General features: G+C 40.7%; 1 protein-coding gene across 1 annotated transcript; it reads right to left on the minus strand.

Moving 5' to 3' along the window:
* Window positions 1-11,770: 11,770 nt before the first annotated feature.
* On the minus strand, window positions 11,771-20,856 carry LOC118852567 (mas-related G-protein coupled receptor member X1-like). Its single transcript, XM_036762212.1, has 2 exons — window positions 20,808-20,856; window positions 11,771-12,850 (listed from the first exon to the last, which is right to left on the minus strand). Exon 2 carries the CDS (start codon window positions 12,828-12,830, stop codon window positions 11,856-11,858), a length of 975 nt encoding a protein of 324 aa, XP_036618107.1. The 5' UTR covers window positions 12,831-12,850; window positions 20,808-20,856; the 3' UTR covers window positions 11,771-11,855.
* Window positions 20,857-21,670: the final 814 nt, after the last annotated feature.

The raw sequence follows: 21,670 nt of genomic DNA on the forward strand, positions 1-21,670 counted from the left end.
AGGAAATAATTTCCTTGAAGGAAATTGGACCAAGATTACTTCAGGGTGCATAGATCAATGGGGAACTTCTCTTACAACATCTGCTTAGAGTTGAGACTGATTTCCACAGCAAAGCCTCCATCTTTCTGAGATGGGAGCACATCTGTCTCCAAAGGGGAGACATACATACAATATAGAAAGCCAATGTCATTCTCTGGGAGTAAACAGACACAACAATGATTTCACCAGAGAAAACATGTAACAGGTCAGAATACCACCCCAGGCTTCAGGTGGAGATAGATGGATGGATAATAGAGGCAATAGAGGAGAGACAGCTGTTTCCTATGTCTATCTGTTTATCTATCTATCTATCTGAATGTAAATAACTGCATGTCTATACTTGTGTATACGTATATATTCACCTATATATTATGTAAGGGGATGGAGATCAACTGAATCAAACAATCAAGCCCACTTAGATATTATATCTATACAGACATATAGATGATATAAACATAGATGAAAATATAATATACACATGTATACAGTATATCTGTATATGTGTGTATGTAGACCTGTATACATATATAGTTACATATACTTACATACATATACACACATACAGTTACATATACCTCTATATATACACATACATATATTATAATCCCTGAATTTTTAGTTAATATAGATAAGATAGAACCTGAGCCGGGCTTGGCATTCTATACATTGTACCACCTAGCTGCTCCTAATTCTTTTTTTCTTTTTTTAGTCTACTAGTCATGTCTGACTGAAGAAACCCCATTTGGGGTTTTCTTGGCAAAGATACTGGAGTAATTTGCCATTTCCTTCTCCAGCTCATTTTACAGATAAGGAAACTGAGTCAAAAAGGGTTAAGTGACTTGCCCAGGGTCACACAGCTAGTAAGCATCTGAGGTCACATTTGAATTCAGGTCCTGTGACTCCAGGGTTGGCGCTCTATCCACTTGAGATAAATAGAAGCATCTAATCGCTCTTTGTAGTTTCCTAGTAATTCCCATATCAGAGTGAATTGCATAACTACCAGTTTGCGGGCCACCCAAATCAGATCTTAATCAGAGAGTATTTACACTAGATATGATCCCACAAGTTGGAATACACAGGAAGATTCATAGCCAAAAGGAACCTGAAGAGTTCATCTTTCCCAGCTCCTTCATTTTATAGCTGAGGACGTTGAACCCCAGAATGTTTAATATGAGTGAGATACAAAGATGTTAGCTATACCAAATACAATGAGAAATTCAAGATCTAAAAAGACCATAACAAAAGATGTTGGAGTGAGAGGAACCCCAGAATTGAAACCCCATCTAATACCCCTAATGACCTCAAAAATGTTCCCAAAAGGCCCAAATGTAACAATAATAAAGAGAAAAGTTGAATGAACTCACCAAATAGTACTTCTTAGTATTAATAAATATTGCTGCTGCTGCTACTACTACCACTACCACTACCACTCCTACTACTAATGATAATAATAATGATAATAGGTGAATTGAGCATCACATCATTCTTGACTCTCCACTTTCTTACTCTTCCACTCTCCACATCCCAAAGGAATGTTGGCACAGGATGGGCTTATGTCCCTTGTAACACCTTTAGTTTTAGGTATAAACTTTTATAGTTACTCCCTCATCAGTGTCTGCAGGGGGATCCTGCTCCCTTGGGTCCCATCAATCAGACCAGTTTGGAAGCTCAAGAGGAAGAAAGGGGGACAGACATAGATGTGTACAGACCAAGGGTTAGAATACCATTGAGGAAAGAGAGAGGCCCAGAATTGTGACTGGTAAACATTAATACAGCTTGGAAGGAAGCAGGAGTCTTGGAGAACGAGTGACAGAAAGGTGAAGAGATCAATTGCAAAGGCTCCTTTGAGTTTTCACTCAGCAACGTCCTTAAAAACTCTTCTGGGGTGGTGGTGGGAAGGGGGTGTGGCAGATCCAAGATGTCACAGTGAAGGCAGGGAGCCACCTGAGCTTTCCCCCAAGGCCCACCCAATATCTTTAAATAATGACCCTAAACAAATTCTATAGTGGCAGAAGCCACCAAAAGGCAGGGTGAAACAATTTTCTAGCCCAAGACAACCTAGAAGTTCAGCAGGAAAGGTCTGTTGCACCTGGGTGAGAGTGGAGCACAGTCCAATGCAGGCTACACCAGCACAGACAGAACAGGCCTTGGGTGCTCTGAGTCAGTGTGCAATTTGGAACTATGCCCAAAGGGCTACAAAGCCATACATAGATAGCCTTTGACCAAGCAATATCACTACTAGGTCTGTACCCCAAAGAGATAAATAAAAATGTGTACAAAAATATTGATAACAGCTCTTTTAGTGGTGGCAAGGAACTGGAAATTGAGGGAGTGTCCATCAACTAGGGTATGGCTGACCAAGCTGTTGTATATGATTGTAATGGAATACTGTTGTGCTTTAAGAAATAACAATTAAGATGTTCTCAGGAAAACTTGGAAAGACTTACCTGAACTGATGCAAAGTGAAATGAGCAGTACCAGGAGAACATTGTACACAGTAACGGTATTGTTACTAGCAGTATGGTATGATGATCTACTGTGAATAACTTAGCTATTTTCAGCAATACAATGATCCAAGACAATTCTGAAGGACTCAACGAAGAAAGCTGCTGTTGATCTCCAGAGAAAGAACTGGTAGAGCCTGAATGCAGATTGAAGATACTTTTAATTCATTTTCTTCATTGTCCTAGGGCGTTTTTGTCTGCATTTTCTTTCCCAGCAGGACTTACCTAGAAATGTGTTTTGCAGGACAACACATGTATAAACTCTGTCAAATTGCTCACCTTCCAATAAAGGGGGGAGGGAAGGGAAGGAGAGAATTTAAAACCCAAAATCTGAAAAAAAAACAGAATGTTAAAACTGTTTTTACATATAATTGTGAAAAATTAAAATATCAAATTAAAAATTTAAAAAAATTTAGAAAGGAAAAAAATCTAGGAAAAAAAAAAAAAAACCTCTTCCTTAACCCTTTATTGACCACTCCACACCTAAGGCTATCTAGGGACTGAAGAGAAGGGTGAAGATGGCTCAACTACAGTGGACTTTCCAAGTCTCGTTGCAGCATTATTGCAATAGGTCACTTTCCGAGCTTTAGAAGCCACAGGCACTATCCAACTAAAGCAGTGTGACAGAACCAAAAAGTAGCAGAAAGGGCACAACATCTCTGAGGCTAGAGAAGGGAAAGGATTGATTCTCAGAAGCTTTTTTCAAATAAGGACATCACAGGAAAATCATCATAGTAGCTGTAAGGACAGAGAAAAACAGGAAAATAACAGATAAAAAGGAAATGAATTAATGTTTTAATGAAAGAGCCATCTTAGCGAACCACTGATCCTTACATACTCTGGTTGCCCACAGTTCAGCCTGAATCCTCAGTCTACCCCTCTGTGCCAATGAGACCAGATCAGCTTGGGTTTCAATGGTTTCTAGCCTTTCTGTGCCTTGACTCAGGTTCTATCTTATCTATATTAACTGAAAATGCAGGATTATAATGAATTATTTTGTAGTTATATCAAAATGTCTCCACTCTATCCTATCAAGACTTCATCTCTTTACTTTCTTCACATGACCCAACACACTATGTTCTGGCATGGGAGATTAGAATACATTTGCTAAATGAGATTACAGATAATTGATAGAACATTTAAATTCTTTAGTGACTATTCAGTCACTTTGACGAAGGTCTGAAATCTCTATCTCCCAGGAGCTATAGCCACCTTAAGTTCTAAGCTGAATTCCATTTTCTTTTCAGGAATGGCTATGACCTGAACATATTGGTAGAAGAGGTTATCAGACATGCCCCTCCTGAACCTTCCCTCATCAAAATAATAAATAGGGGAAAGGAAAGAGACTTCCCATGGTGGCTGGTGATATCCCCCAACCCCCTCTGTAATAGAGGCAGACACTTCTGGAGCTTGATGGTCACTCAATGTTCTGTTTAATTTGGCTGATGTCACCATGTATTTCTCTCTTGAAACAAGAACCCACAAACTCACACCTCAAGTTCATTCCCATGTTGTTGCACCTAAGTCACATTTCCCATGCTCTACCCTTGACCTCCTCTGTCACACTTCCCATCCAGGCAGATTCCGAATAATTAACAGTCAGAAAGCTTCTTGCCATAACTCCCAGGCACTGAGGACAGGGGGAGGGTGTCCTAGCTAACTGGCAGATGGAACTCTGTCCCCTTCTAGACATACAAACACTAACCATCAAGCTCATTATCTTTTCTGCATCTTCATTGGTTGGTCTATAGTAGTTGGTCACTGTAAAGCAGTTTTCTGTCTATGTTTTGAAGACCATCTCATAATTCAGTATCACATGACCTTAGAATCCTGCCTTTATGTTTGAGCCCAAGCTTTGAGTTCTTGGTTGTTGTTTTTTTTTCCCCACATTCTAAAGCTCCAGGAAATTACAGGGGATGGAACTCAATCTATGTTCAAAATGAGTTGCATTTGTATTAGGAAGGAGATGTACTGAGTGACCTCCCAAATCCCTTTAAGGTCTCCTTTTCTGATCCATGCCCTGTGACTTTTTCCCAATACTTCTCCAAAGTGTGGGCATATCACTGGCTGTCCCTCATTGTTATAATGTCTTCTCTCCTTGTTTCTGTCTCCTGGCTTTGCTATCTTCCCTCAATCATTAAATCAATAAATTAACATTTATTAATCATCTACTATGTGCCAGGCATCATGCTAAGTGCCAGGGATACAAAAAGAGGCAAAAGACAGCCTCTGCCCTTGAGGAGTTCGCAATATAATAAAAGAGGCAACATGCAAACAAATTGATTCAGACAAGCTATATCAAGTGTTGAAAGTTGGTTAAAGGAAACAACAGACTAGGTGACAGAAAAATTTATATTACTTATACATTTATTCCCTTTAAACATAGCGGATACATGCATGCATGGGGCCAGACTAAGTCTGACTCCCTGAACAAAGAAATGAGAAAACTTAAATACATTTTTTCTAGTCCCAACACAGCAGCCTGCATTACACCACTTTTATGACCCCCATGTATGTTACCCATGACACAAGGCAAGGATTTTCCTTAATGGAATAGTTTGTAAATACAATAAGATAAGAGAGTTGACAAAGTGTCAATTGGAATTACAACCCAGGATCTCTGTGTTAAATTTACCATTAACATTCCATAACATGGGGGGGCGGAGCCAAGATGGCGGCTGGTAAGCACGGACTAGAGTGAGCTCCGTACCCGAGTCCCTCCAAAAACCTATAAAAATGGCTCTGAACCAATTCTAGAACGGCAGAACCCACAGAACAGCAGAGGGAAGCAGGGCTCCAGCCCAGGACAGCCCGGATGGTCTCTGGGTGAGCTCTATTCCACACGGAGCTGGGAGCTGGGAGCTGGGAGCTGGGAACGGAGTGGAGCAGAGCCCAGCCTGAGCGGCGTGGACGATCCAGACCGGAAGCCGGGCGGAGGGGGCCCTAGCGCCCTGAATACGTGAGCAGTTACCAGACCCCTCGACCCACAAACACCAAAGACTGCGGAGAAGGTTAGTGGGAAAAGCTGCGGGAGTGGAAGGAGTTCGCGGTTCGGCTTCCAGCCCCGGGGGCAGCGGAGGTGGGGCAGCTACAGCTGTTGTTACTTCCGGCTCCAGGCCCACCTGGTGGGGGGAATTAAGTGGCGGATCACAGCAGGGGTGCACAGCCTGCCGAAGATCTGAGCCCAGTCTGGACTGGGGGTCCTTGGGGAAGGAGGAGTGCGGCTCTGACAGAGCTGGCACCTCCCCCCCAAACGTAGAACATAGAACTCTGTAATCTACAAGCAGTCATACCCCACTGAAAAGCTCAAGGGTCAAGTTAGTTGGTTGGGAATATGGCCAGGACGCGAAAACGCGCCCAGATTCAGTCTCAGACTTTGGATTCTTTCTTTGGTGACAAAGAAGACCAAAACATACAGCCTAAAGAAGACAGCAAAGTCATAGAGCCTACAACCAAAGCCTCCAAGAAAAACATGAACTGGCCCCAGACCATAGAAGAACTCAAAAAGGATTTGGAAAAGCAAGTTAGAGAAGTAGAGGAAAAATTGGGAAGAGAAATAAGAAGGATGCGAGAAAACCATGAAAAACAAGTCAATGACTTGCTAAAGGAGACCCAAAAAAATACTGAAAAATACACTGAAGAAAACAACACCTTAAAAAATAGACTAACTCAAATGGCAAAAGAGCTCCAAAAAGCCAATGAGGAGAAGAATTCCTTGAAAGGCAGAATTAGCCAAATGGAAAAGGAGGTCCAAAAGACCACTGAAGAAAATACTACTTTAAAAATTAGATTGGAGCAAGTGGAAGCTAGTGACTTTATGAGAAATCAGGATATTATAAAACGGAACCAGAGGAATGAAAAAATGGAAGACAATGTGAAATATCTCCTTGGAAAAACCACTGACCTGGAAAATAGATCCAGGAGAGATAATTTAAAAATTATTGGACTACCTGAAAGCCATGATCAAAAAAAGAGCCTAGATACCATCTTTCAGGAAATTATCAAGGAGAACTGCCCTGATATTCTAGAGCCACAGGGCAAAATAGAAATTGAAAGAATCTATCGATCGCCTCCGCAAATAGATCCCAAAAAGAAATCTCCTAGGAATATTGTTGCCAAATTCCAGAGCTCCCAGATCAAGGAGAAAATACTGCAAGCAGCCAGAAAGAAACAATTTGAATATTGTGGAAACCCAATCAGAATAACCCAAGACCTGGCAGCTTCTACATTAAGAGATCGAAGGGCGTGGAATGCGATATTCCGGAGGTCAATGGAGCTAGGATTAAAACCTAGAATCACCTACCCAGCAAAACTGAGTATCATGTTCCAAGGCAAAATATGGACTTTCAATAAAATGGAGGACTTTCAAGCTTTCTCAGTGAAAAGACCAGAACTGAATAGAAAATTTGACTTTCAAACACAAGAATCAAGAGAAGCATGAAAAGGTAATCAAGAAATGGAAATTGCAAGGGACTTACTAAAGTTGAACTGTTTTGTTTACATTCCTACATGGAAAGATGATGAGTATGATTAATGAGACCTCAGTATTAGGGTAGTTGAAGGGAATATGCATATATATATATGCATATATATATGTTTATGTATATATATAAGTGAATGTGTATGTATGCATGTATCTATGTGTATATGTATGTATGTGTATGTATGTGTATATATATATATATGTAAAAGAAAGAGAGCAGACACAGGGTGAGTTGAGGATGAAGGGAAGATAGCTAAAAGGAATAAAATGAAATTAAGGGATGAGAGAGTAACTTACTGAGAGAGGGAGATAGGGAGAGATAGAATGGGGTGGATTATCTCCCATAAAGGTGGCAAGAGGAAGCAGTTCTAGGAGAGGAGGGGAGTGGGCAGGTGAGGGGGGAATGAGTGAACCTTGCTCTCATCAGATTTGGCCTGAGGGGGAATACCATACATACTCAGTTGGGTATCTTACCCCACAGGAAAGAAGAGGGAGGAAGATAAAAAAAAAAAAATAAAAGGCAGGGGGATGATGGAGTGGAGGGCAGATGGGGGTGGAGGTAATCAAAACAAACACTTTGGAAAGGGGACAGGGTCAAGGAAGAAAATTCAATAAAGCGGGATGGGTTGGGAAGGAGCAAAATGTAGTTAGCCTTTCACAACATGAATATTGTGGAAGGGTTATACATAATGATACATGTGTGGCCTAGGTTGAATTGCTCAACTTCTTAGGGAGGGTGGGTGGGAAGGGAAGAGGGGAGAGAATTTGGAACTCAAAGTTTTAAAATCAGATGTTCAAAAACAAAAAAACTTTTTGTATGCAACTAAAAAATAAGATACACAGGCAATGGGGCGTAGAAATTTATCTTGCCCTACAAGAAAGGAAGGGAAAAGGGGATGAGAGGGGAGGGGGGTGATAGAGGGGAGGGCTGACTGGGGAACAGGGCAACCAGAATATACGCCATCTTGGAGTGGGGGGGGAGGGCAGAAATGGGGAGAAAATTTGTAATTCAAACTGTTGTGAAAATCAATGCTGAAAACCAAATATGTTAAATAAATAAATTGCATAAAAAAAAATAAAATAAAATAAATTAAAAAAAAAACATTCCATAACATAGTGTATGCCCATAAAATATTAAGATAAGGAAAAGTCATATAATTCAAGATAGTTCCTCAGGACTAATGGCCTCATCCTTAATGGCCATGGACAGAGGAAAGAATGCTCCATCTGAATGTGTTGACATAAGAAGAGGCATCTCTGAGCTTACTCAGAGAACAAAGAAGCTGTTAGGTCCAGATTCTTTCTCTGTTTGATTAGTTCAGGCTCTGGGTCTTATTAAAGTTACAAAAATGATATAAAATGGTATAAAATGTTCCTCACAAGATAAATAGGAAATAATTAACAGAAAGAAAGCACTAGAATTGAGAGGGGTTGGAAAAGGCTTCCCAGTAAAAGATAAGATTTTATTTGGGACTAAATGAAAAACAGTAGGTAGAGTTGAGTGAGAGCATTCCAGGCAGAGTGAACAGCCAGAGAAAATGCCTGGAACAGAGATGGAATGTTTCCTTTGTGTACGGGATCAAGGAGTGCATGATGTAAGAAGACTGGAAAGGTAGGAGGGGTCCAGGTTATGAAGGCAGAGTATACTATTATTAATAATGTATATATACAAATATATACACATACATGTATATACACACATATAGGTGTGTATATTACACACACACACACACACACACACACACACACACACACACACATGTATTTCCCCTTCTTTAGCAGAAAGTGTATTCCAAATGAGATTCAGATTGTGAGAGGCTAAACTGTATTTATCTTTATTATAATATTTACTTCCATAGTCATTGGGCCTAAATTTGGAGAAGATAGATTTGTTTGCCACCTAGTCCGTATTGGCAGGGAGGATTCTCATATGGGTGCCCTGTCTCTGGGTTTCTAACTTCAGTGAACAAGGAAGCATCTTTACCCTTCCATAGAAATGCAAAGTTGATTATAAGCAAGTAATTACTGAGGCATTTTAGTCATTTACAAATGGTTTTATATACATATACTAACTTGTTTTTTCTTCCAATCCAAATGGTTTCCTAAGTAAAAGCAAACAGACATGCATACAATGAATTTGTTGACTTAATGGTTAATAGGAAATTTATGCATCTGTTTTAATGATTAATATTGGTAACATGTGGTTCTAGGAAAGAAAAAAAGATTCATTTCTCTAACTCTTAACAGAAAACTAGAGATTCCTGTAAGAAAGTACAAAGGAAGTTCTTTATTAGGGGCTTCTTGGTCCCTAATGTGTAGATTCTTTCTGAGAAGACAGGGTATGATTGGAGCTTCCCAAAGAAGGCTGTTTGCCTTTGTATCGCTCAGAGGCCATAACAGATGTTGGTCCTTTCTGGTTAAGAGTAAGCCTTTTCTATCCTTTCCCACCCCTTTTGACTAATGTAAAACAGGCCATTTTGGGAAGACCCACCCAAACCAAATACTTGTAGAAAAAAATATATATACATGTATAAGGAGACAGAGACAGAGAGAGCAGATGAGAGCAGAGATGAGAGGTGAGATGGGAGCAGAGCTGAGAGGGGAAATGAGAGCTGAGATGAGATCTGAGATGAGAGTGGAGATGAGAGCAGACCCTCCCTCCATCCTCAGGTTTCAGAGTTGAGGACAGGCAAAAACTTTTCAGTTTGTTCTTATGGTAAGAACTTGCCTTGAATCTCCCATGTGCTTCTTCCTAGTACTATAACCTTGGAGGTCTCTTACATTTTCTACAACTCCCATTTTACATGCCTTTATTAGCCATATGACAAAGCAAATCTTTTCACTTATCTCTTTCACTATAGTGTCATCTGTAATGCAGATAATAAGAGCTCTCATGTCCTAAGGCTGTTGTGACAGTCAAGGAGATAAGAGAAGTAAAGAGCATTACAAATTTTAAAGGGTTATATAAATCCTAGATATTTGTGTCAATTATAAATATAATTAACATAAACATGTAAGATTAATTACAACCTCCTGTTTATAGCCTGTGCTTCTGTCCCATGTTATGCAGGGCCTGGGATATATACCCAGTTTTTTTTTATTTTGTTTTTAATTCATGGGATAAAACAAGCTGTTTCATAAACTAGTACAATTAAAAAGATGGTTGTACATGAAACTGAACATCTACTATGCACAACTTGCTCTTCCATTCAAATATACAACAAAATTATCATCTATTTTTTCTTTTTTTCTTCTCTCCCCCCCTTGCCCTAGAGATGGCTGCCATTATACACAAATATAGATATGCACACACACACATATACATATACATACACACATATACATACACATGTGTGTGAAATTATTCTATACGTACTTCTATTTATCAGTTCTTTCTCTGTATGCAGATAACATCTTTCTTCATGTGTCCTTTGCAGTTAACTTGGGCATTTATAATAGACAAAATAACTCATTTGCTCAAAGCCATTCTTAAAACAATGCTGCTGTTACTGTATCCAACATTCTCTTGGTTCTGCCCATTTGGCTCTTCATCATGTCATGTGAATCTTTCCATGTTTTCCTAAAACCACTGAGCTCATCATTTCTTCTAGCACAGTCGAATTCCATCATAATCACCCACCACAACTTGTTCAGCCATTCCCCAGTTGAGGGGCCTTCCTGCACTTTCCAGTTCTTTGCCACCACAAAGAGAGTGGCTATAAATATTTTAGAACATAATCGGTTCTTTTCCTTTTCCTCGAATCATCTTGGGAAGTAGACCAAGCAGTGGTATTGCTGGGTCAAATGATATAGAGAGTTTAATAACTCTTTGGGCATAATTCCAGATTGCTCTCCCAAATGGTGAGATCAGTTCACAATTCTACCAATAATGAATTAGTGTCCCAATTTTCCCACATCCCCTTCAACATTTGTCACTTTCCCCTTCTATCATTTTAGTCAATCTGGTAGGTGTAAAATGATATCTCAAGGTTGTTTTCATCTGTATTTCTCTATTCAATAATGATTTAGAGCATTTTTATATGATTATAAATTTTTTAGATTTCTTCATTAGGAAACTGCCTGTACATATCCTTTGACCACTTAGCAATTAGGGAATGACTTGTATTCTTATTCTCTGGATATTCTAGCATAGTTGCTGCCCTCCCCTCCTCTCTGACTCTGTCTATCTCTTTGTCTACAATCCCATCATCTTCCTGCCCTTCCTGTGCTCAGTAGGTTAACGGAACTCAAATATTTACTGTTTGTCACACATGATGCTGCATCCCCATCCCCCTTGGACCCTCCTCCTGCTATTTCTACAATTCACGCCTTCCTCACTTCCACATATCCCCCTATATCCTCCATATCTCTGACTTTGCCCTGGCTGTTCCTCCTACATGGAATGCATTGCTTCCTCAACTCCCCCTCTTAGAATTCCTAGATTCCTTTGAGATTCAGCTAGGTACCACGTTCTATATAAGATGTTTCCTGATCCCACCAACTGCTAGTGTCTTTTCTTCCCAAAATTCACATTTGTCTACATTACATCTGCCTTGTTTCTACCTCTGTGTGTACATGTCTGTCTTCCCCAATAAAATATAAGCTCCTTTATGGCAGGACCTACTTTACCTTTTTTTGGCTGCCTAGCACCAGCACACTGCTTGGCATATAGTAAGCAAACAATAAGCTTATTTGTTGATTGAATAAGGAAGAAAGTTCTATTTCTTTTTGTGGTGAGGAATAGGCTAAGGCTAAGGTTTGATTGAAGAAAAGAACCCTCAGAGATAGGGCTGCTGCTCTCAAGAGTCTCTCCAGCAAATTGTCCAGACTCATGCTGGTGTATCCAATGTAGTATCTGTCCTGGTAGAAGTCCCTCTGTCCTCAGAGGGGTCACTGTCATCTCTAAGGGCTCTCTGGAGAACAACCCTGAGGGGCTCCTTCAGTCTCTGATGTCTGAGGCTCCCAATGAAGAAGTAAATGAAGGGGTTGGCACTGCTGTTCACACAAGACAAGAAGTAGGAGATCTCATGAAAGGTGTGGTTGTACATTGCACTCCAATTAAAAACAGAGTGATTGATGCCATGAGGGACAGCACAGAGGAGGAACACAAAGACCGTCAGTAGGATGAGGATGACCAGTTTTTTGGGTTTATATTTCCGGGCACTCCACAAGATTCTGATGAAAAGAATCAAACTGGACAGGGTCATTAAAATAAGCATGGAAAGCATCAGTGCTCCTGATAATTTACTCATTGTGTCACAACCAGAAGGAGGCAGGATTTCTACCTTTACAACACAGTAGTAAACCTTTGGTAGATTGAGTAAAAGGGACAGAATCCAGAGCAAGCCACAAACAACCATTGGCCCCCTTTTTGGGTGGTGATTTCGGTACCATATTGGAAAGAGAATGGACAGACAACGCTGAGTGCTGATGGATGCCAATAGGCCCAGACCCACTGTAAAAGTTACATGGAGACCCATATTTGTTAATAAATTGACAATGTTTTGAAACATTGGACGGTATATCAGATAATTGATTACCCAAATTACTTCCAAGAAGAGGTAGGTGAAATCACTTGCAGCTAAACTGAGAACATAGAATGAAAAGGGGGTCCTTTTAATATGGAAAGTGAGAAGCCAGAGAACAATTCCATTCCCCAGTGCCCCACAAAGGCACGTGAATAGAGTAAGGCATCTCACAAACTCATCAAAAGCATCTGTTGTTCTGTTATATGAGGTAGTGGGTCCAGAGGTCTGCTCAGAATGGTTCTGGGGCAGTTCAGTGATGAGGTTAAATGGCATCATGGACCTTATGCTTGGGAGTCCTGTCAATAGAAATGAGAAGGAAATGCATTAGAAAATTTAGGGCGAGTTATCACTGACCCCTCAGCCTCATATCTCAAGTAGGGAAGGACTAATATAGATGCGGATTATAGGTGACTACACAAGCTTTTCCAGTCCTTGTTTCTTCTCTCGAGCCTCCACCATCATTGTCAGCTATGGCACCAAGGATAGTACCAAAGGTACATTTGCTCTGATTGAGTGATCATCCATCAACGACTCCATGGCCTAAATATCTTTCCTATCTCTATGCTGATGCTTCAAATTTCACCTTTAGAATTAAAAACAAATTTAAGATTGGGCCTCCCTATGTCACCCAGGCTGGAAGTGTTGGAGCAGCTTACAGGCCCGATGCCACTTCCTATCAGCAAGAGAACTTTGACCTGGTTGGTTTCTGACTTGGGCCAATTCATCTCTCCTTAGGTGGACTATCCAGCCTCTCCACCCTTATCCCTGCAGATTTAGCATATTAATGCTGTACTTAGTGTGAACTCCTGATGGGTTTTAGCCCTGTTGCAGTTCAGATTTCTTGAGTTCCAAAAAGGTATCATTTTCAGCCTCTCTAGGAGCTGGAATTACAGGTGTGTGAGCCCATGCCTGGTCACTAGTAATCACACAGTGCCTCTACCATAATAACACATGCATATTAAATATTGGTTGGTTTATTTCTATGAACACCAAGGATCTATACACACCAAGGCTAGGTCTTGCCCTCACTGCAGCCATAATGTTACTGACCTAGAGATGTTCAAAAGATCATCAATGTCTAGACAGGGGCAAAACAGAAAGGATCCCTTGGGACCATCCCTGCCTAAGTAGAGGAACCTCCAAATCAGGCCCTGGAAGAGCAGGACAGGAAAGAATATAAGCAGGGATATTCCAAAGGAGTCGTGGAAATACAAGGAAAGACAGCTGATTTGTTCTTTTAAAAGTGCAATCCATGGAATAGAAGGCTGAAAATAGAAGAGCTTTACTAAGAAAGAAAGAATAATAGAATGAAGGCAGTACTTCTTTCAACTAGTAGTAAATTTGAATTGTACAAAAAATACAGAAATATTTTTTAAAGTTTTCAAATACAGAGTCACAGGAGCTAAGCCAAAAAGTGAAGCATTCATCACTGGGTCTGATGTTTGAATTATTCAGTCAGCTTCCTTTGACATTAACCACTTTCTGTATCCAATCATTTGAAGGATTGATGTGGGAGGATTCTTCTTCAGAGGGTACAAGTAGAATACTGCAGATATTAGAGTGCAGTAAAACTAGGCTTCATGGAGGGCAGGGTAGAAAGCAAAACCAAAAACTTGTAAACTCACAGTTAGCTCAAGGAGAAGGGTTTGTCTGGAGAGGGGATGGATCCCTTGTGTTGTGGTTTAGGTCTATTCTTGCCCCACTTAACAGCAGTCGAGGCTCCAACTACATCTGCAAATTTCTGAAGGAGCTCTACTTTTTTCTTCCCTGATTTTTTTCTGGAGTAACACCCCCTTTGCTTGCAATCTCTGCTTTGACTCTTCCATGCCTGAATCTTCAGTTTCCTACCTAATTGGTGCCACTCTCCCATTCCTGTGATTTCAGAGGTAGAAACCAAATAAAGACATATGAAGAGGTCCTCACACCTCCTTATATCAAATACCCAAGCTGACCTTATTCATGGCTTGGAAATCAACTCAGAATTCCCAATATAACAAAGGGGAAATCCTGGGAAAAGCTTCTTCCAGCACCATCATGGACTCTCTTCTCCTGCTATGGCCAGAAGACTTTCACATCCAACACTCCCTGATTGAATCTTGAGCCTGCTGGTCAGGGTAAAGGGTTCCAAGGTCCCCTTCTGTATCACCTCTGTCACCTTTGATACTTTCTTGGATATCTCCAGTTTAGTTGTCTATGAAGGTAGCAGTGGGGGTGGCAAGTTCTGTTCTAGGACACTGAGGAATGGGACCTGGGGATTCTATTTGTGAGGAGAAAGAACCTGGTCCAATTTGTGAGCAATTGGATCTGGATCAATGCTCCAAAACCCCTTGAATAATGAAGGAATACAATGATGGGTTAAGAAATTATGAATATAAAATAGCAGAGAAAACTTTCACAATGATCATAAGAAGAGCCTGAGAACATAAGAGCAAAGTAACCACATGGACTCTGAAGTGGAAGGAATATTGGGAAAGCTGATAGAAGAGTTGGGAGATGAAATTGGAGAACTTTGGAAAAGAATAAATAGCTTAGAACAGAAGGTGAGAAAACTTACCTAAATGTGTTATCCTGAAAGATTAAATGGAGCCAACACAACCTACCAATTCAATGAGACAATGAAAAAATAGAATTAAGTCAAAAGACAACCAGAGTAGGTAGTTTATCTATTATCAAAAAGGAAAATTTTCCAAGAAAAGAAGCTAGAGATCATTTAAGAATCCTAGTATAGTCTCAAATTGCACAGTTCAACAAACATAAGAGATATAAGAACCACATGTCAAAGTAAAACCAGAAAATGTACATGGCACATCCTAAAGAACCTTCAAAGTGAACACACTCCAAAATGGCATAGATACAGTCCAGAGTTTCAGGGTCAGAGGGAAAAATTGCCAGCAATTAGGAAGAAAGTAAGCAAATAGCTAGAACCAGTATCAGCCTCAAGCAAGATTATACAGTAATTACCACAAAGAAAGCTTAGAATCCAATATGTCAAGAAAAAAAAAGAAGAAATAATTCAGCCTCCAAACTAAATATGCTTTGAGGAGGGCAGGGAATAGACCTTTAACAAATATTTTACTTTTAGTATCCATGTTGAGAAATGTAGATTAGTTAGAATCTTTGAAATTTAATCCAGGAGAGAAGACACCTCTCCACAGGTAAAGCAATTTGAGCCATTTGGAGGGAGCGAATAATGAGGGAGTACTGTACTTGCATCAGAAGACAGTGGCGAGACACCTTTTCCCTTGTCTTCAAGGGCCAAGGGGGAAGATAAGGTGTCATCGTGTTCTTGGGGCCTTTTCACTGGCTGTCCCCCATGCCTGGAATGCTCTCCCTCTTCAGTTCTGCCTCCTGGCTTCTCTGTGTTCTTCAAGTCTCGGCTGACATCCCACCTTCTGCACAGAGCCTTTGTTACTGTCTTCCCTCTATCAATTATTTTTAGCTGACCTCATACCTAGATTGTTTGTGTATTGGCCTTTGCTATTAGACTAAATCCTTAGAGCTGGCACTGCTTTTTGCCTTTCTTTGTATCTCCAGTACAAATCACAATGTCTAACACATAGTAGGTTCTTAATAACTGCTTCTTGACTTAACGTGTTTTATTTGCTTTAACAGAGCAAAGGAGAAGAGAAATAAATAAAAGGGGAATTGAGAGCATTCACTGAGAGCTCCCTTTTCCTTCCTACTCTTCCATTCTCATCACTCATCTCTCCTCTTGGCTCTCTTCTATTACTATCTCTTCCTCCAACCCTGCTGCACATGATGAGAAAATCCTTTGCTTTTCCAGGGTAAACCATCAATATGTAGTGTGGATTCCACTCCCTCCAATCTTCTCCAGCAGATTGCCCAGTCTCTCTTTCGTCCCCAAGTCTCTCTTCCAAATTTCTGATTTCTCTCCATCTGTGGGCATCTCCCCTGCTCCCCACAAATATGTTCACGTTTCTCTCATTTGTTGTTGTTGTTGTTTGGGGGGGCAGGGAAATTGGGGTTAAGTGACTTGCCCAAGGTCACACAGCTAGTTTCAAGTGTCTGAGGCCAAATTTGAACTCAGGTCCTCCTGACTCCAGGGCCAGCTCTCTACTCACTGCGCCACCTAGCTGCCCCATGTTTCTCTGATTCTTAAAAGCAAACCGTACACATTCCCAAGTGAGCCCCTAAGCTCTCATCCCATAGCTAGCTTCCCCTGCCCCTTCGCAGAAAAACTGTTGAGGGAAAATGAGTACAGTAGGTCTTTCTCTCTCTCACTTCTACACTCTCTGCAAAGTGGCTTCTGAACCCATCATTCAGCTGAAGCTGTCCTCCAAATCCTCAAATGATCTTGTAATTATGAGATCTCAGGGCCTTTTCCTAATCCTCACCTTTCCTGACCTCCCTTCAGCCTTGAACACTGTCAACAGCCCTCCCTTCCACAAGAGATTTTCAGGCCCTCACTCTCTCCCGGTTCTCTCCCTACCTAGAAGATAGCTCTGTCTCAGTCTCCCTGACTGGATCTTCCTCTAAGTCACATCCACTAATCCTACTCTTCTCTTTTGGTTATTCTCCCTGCCTTAAGTCTCCTTACATTCCAATGTATCTTATATTTAACTGCCAAAGTTATTTCCCTAAAGCACATATGTGATTATGTCACTATCTACTCAATAAATTCCTCACCAATTTTGTTGTTGTTTAGTCATTTTTAATCCTGTTATTTGCAACTTCTTTGGGGTTTTCTCATCAGAGATCCTAGAATGGTTTGCCATTTCCTTCTGCAGCTCATTTTACATATAAGGAAACTGAGGCAAAGAAGGCTAAGTGACTTGACTAGAGTAACATTACTAGTAAGGTTTCAAGACCAGATTTGAACTCAGGAAGATGCGTCTTCCTGATTCCTGGCCCTATGTTCTATCTACTGTGCCATCTAGTCCTGTTCATGGTATTTAAATCCCAGCACAACCTGGACCCTTCCTACTTTTCCATTTTCTTCCATTTGTACCCTCCAGGTACTCTATGGCCCAGTTACACTGGCCTGTGTGCTGTTCCTCCTGCCCCAAATTTCATAGCCTGACTCAGTACCTTTTCGGTCATTGTCACTCCATCTTGGAATACTCCTCCTCCCCTCCTCAGTTCCCATCTTTCTTCCATGCAAAGCTCAACTCTCACCCTCTGCAAGAGGCCTCTCTTGGCCCCTCCAGCCCTCCTGCTCCTAACTTTTGAGGCTGCCTTCTCAGTGGACTGTCTGGCAGGTGTTTCTGCACAGTCACTTGGATAAGATCTTCCTCAAGAGACCATGAGTGGCTGCAGGAGTTGGGCTTTGCCCTTCTTCCTGGAAATCGAGGGAGTAGATTGACAACAGTGAAAAAGGAAGTAGATAAATAAAATTATTCTTTTATAAAAATGCTAATAAGATAGATAAGCCACTACCTAATTTAATTTTAAAAGAAAAAGAAAGGAAAACCAAATTACCAGTAACAATAATGAAAATTATGAGAATTCTTAAGTTGGGGAGATAAATGGATGGGCTAAAAGCCATTTTGCCCAATTATATGTGAGGATTATATAGCGGATGGTAAGGGCAGCTAGGGGGCACAGTGGATAGAACCCTGGGCCTGAAGTCAGAAAGTCTCATCTCCCTGAGTTCCAATCTGGCCTCAGATACTTACTAGCTATGTGACCCTGGGCAAGTCACTTAACCCTCTCTGCCTTAGTTTCCTTATCTGTAAAATGAACTGGAGAAGGAAATGGCAAACTACTCCAGTGTCTCTGCCAAGAAGACCCCAAATGGTGTCACAAAGAGTTGGACATGACTGAAATGAATGAGCGACAACAGCAGCAACAGTGGGCAGTGATGTCTAGCAATACCTCTGTTCAGCGCTCACCTCTGCCGTACTTTCTTTCTCACCCTCAACAAGTCAGTGAACTGCTTGGGCTAAAATGCTGACTTGAATTGGCAGAAATCCATTTCTTGAACCAAAGTGTTTTCTTTACCAATAAAAGCAGAAGTCTAGTCATTTAAACGAAATGGCTTAATAAACAGAGAATCATAATCTATTTAGATGAACAAAACAAGAAACCAGTAATGTTTTTGTTCTTTTTTTCAACCCAATCTTTAGGAAAGGAAAGGCTGGAGAGGGAATAGGCCTAGAGAGAACTACAAGGGAATAATATTGAACACTCAAAGCATTAATTCCAATACTGTTTGTGTGCATATTACATGTGTTTTAAATAGAGAAATCAATGCTCTTGCTAAACTCCTATGAGATAAATATAAACTGGACACCTAAGGCAGTGCAAGATAAAGGCAAACAAAGAGATATAAGACCATCTCAAATGAATACTGATGTATTGAATAAAATGTTAATAAGTGTTTTTGTTAAGCCCTCAGCACAGCATCTGGCACATAATAATTAGTGCTTTAGAAAATCCTTATTTCTTTCCCTACCGATAATCAAATTGGATTTCTATTCATAATACTGGAGCCAATGGAACCTACCAATAATATGTGGGGGAAAATTGCTGTTGTGGTGGTGGTTGTGTTTGTCCTTTGTTCTCAAAGAGGACCATGACATCAGAGAGATGATGACATGACTTGCAGTTGACTTTGACTGGAGTGAGGGAGGGCTGTGCAAGGTCACCAGCCTCACTTTCTCCTCCAGAGCCATATGGGTCCAGTGGCCTGATATTCACCAGGACAACTGGAGATGGCCCAGGAAGCATTGCGAGATGCTGGCCCTTTCAGGCTAAGGTCTTTTCAGGTTCTCACTCTGAGTGAGGCAATGTCCATTCAGTCAATGGACCTCTTTAAGAAGTTAATCAAGGGATAGCCCCTTTCAGCAAAACTCCAAAAAAAAATCAAACTGGGAAGGGAAGACCCTCAGGGTTCCTGGCCAAAAGAGAAACAGTTACTATTTTCTATTTACATTCACTCTGTGCTAGGAGGGCAGGGACCTGTTGTCCAATCTATGCACTCCAGACTGAATTGGATAACCCCTACTCCCAATTCAAGTCAAAGTCAACTGCAAATCATGTCATCATTTCCCTGATATCATGGTCCTCTTTGAGAACAAAGGACAAACACAACCTTTGAGTAGCCTCTGCCTCTTCCTCAGCCTCTGCCTCTTCCTCTGCCTCCTCTCTGTGCTCCATTTTTTTGTGTTTAAAGTACTTTATTAAGCTAGATGTACAATCTGAAAATTCCTTTTGATAGAAATTTTAAAAGCAAAATTATAAAAAGTCTTTCAATAAAAAATTACATAGTTAACAACAAAATTACACTTTTCTCTATTATACAGTTTCAGATATGCTATCTGAAAAAATTAAATATGTTCTCCAATGAACTGATCTATATAACCTTAGCTGCAATGTTGTATTTCAATGAGAATTTTCACAGTTATTCTAATGTGCTCCATTTTGATGGCTGAAGGCTGCCTCCTTAACTTCGGGTTTACTGGCCTGGAGGATAATAGAACCAAGTCAAAAGACTTAATAGTTAGAGTGTAGGTTTATCTACTAACAAAAACAAATAAATAGAAACAAAACCTTTACCTGAAAAAGAAGATTAAGAGGAATAATTTAAGAATCTCTGGGTGGCCTGAAATCCATGACCAAACCAAAATTTTTGCACCTTTTCGATAAAATGGACACATGGTAAAGTAAAAATAGAAAGAATGAACATGTCTCACCCTAAAGAACCTCTGAATTGAACACACTCCAAAATGGTGGACACAAAATCCTGAGCTTCCAGATTAGAGGAAAAAACCTTGCCAGCAATTAGGAAAAAAAATAAGCAAGTAGCTAGAGTCACAGGCAAGCTCCTGCATGATAAATAGTGAAAAGAAAGTAGAACTCAATATGTCAAAAAATTGTAGTAAAAAATCATGTATCCTACAAAAGTCAATATGATGGAACTTTGGGGCAGCTGGAAATCTGCTCTCCTCTTGAGTCATCTAGGCCCCCAGACTTTTGTGCCTTCTGCAATAGAGACAAACACCTTCATTCATCCCTTTATCTCGATGATTTCAAATCTCAATAGCTGTGCAAATGTGAATGTAGGCAGTCTAGGAAGTCCACAAGAGGAAGGAACACATTTCACTCTATTTCTAGTTCTACTATTAGCACCCCAAAAATGGCTCTTGTAAGCGAGATCCTCCACTCTCTGAGATTCTCTCAGCCTTTCCCATGACCCAGATAAAGGACTGCTCCTCCAACAAATCCTCTTGTCATCCTGCCCTCTGATCCTGAGAGCAGGAGTACATGTTCCTTGAGGAGAAGGAACCTCACCTGGAATGACAGACTTGGTGGTGTTGCTTTGTCCTCTGGCTCTGGAGAAACCTTCAGAAACCTCTGGTTAGAAGTCAGAGCAGAGCAAGTACTATGGGGAGGATACATAAGCCCCATGGCTTCCTGTCTAGATGTCACTGGCCAATCAGAACGCAGGCACTTGGAAATCTTCCTCAAAGGAGATTGCTTCATCATTTCCCTGTTACTACACTCATGTCCTTCTTCCTCTTTTGTCTCATAACCTGCCCTTCCCCTCCACAGGTAAATGTTCTCCATTTCATGGACCATTTTGCATCACTCTTTGCTTCCCTCCCCACCCCCCTGGCTCAGAGACCAGCATTCCTCTCCTGGGTACCCACATTCCTCTTAAGTCCCTGTTCTTCATGTCTGAGGAACATGAACTGTATCTTCTGCCTCCAGGGATCTTGCATCTCTTAGATACATACAACACACAGTTGGCCACCAGTTACCAGAAAGTTCCAATGTGTCTATTCCATTTCCAAAGTACCTCTCCACCCAGTCAACCCATAAATGGAACTTTCCAAACAGCTTTTTGATTATAGATGTGTGTATGACAGAGACAGAGATACAGAGAGACAAAGAAACAGAGACAGAGACAAGCAGAGAGAAAAGTAGAGATAGAGACAAAAAGAAACATAGAAAAACACCTATCAAGAGACAGGAAGACAAATGGACAAGTAGACAGGCAGACAGGCAGAGAAAGTGACAGAGAGAGACAGATTCAGAGGAACACAAAGACAGAGAAGAAAGAGACAGACAAACAAAAATAGCAAGATATAGAGACAGAGACAAAAAGGCAGAGATAGAGAGACAAATATTACAGAGGGGGGAAAGGGGGAGAG

This window comes from Trichosurus vulpecula, chromosome 6 (genome assembly GCF_011100635.1).
Source record: "Trichosurus vulpecula isolate mTriVul1 chromosome 6, mTriVul1.pri, whole genome shotgun sequence".
In the NCBI taxonomy this organism is placed as follows: Eukaryota; Metazoa; Chordata; class Mammalia; order Diprotodontia; family Phalangeridae; genus Trichosurus; species Trichosurus vulpecula.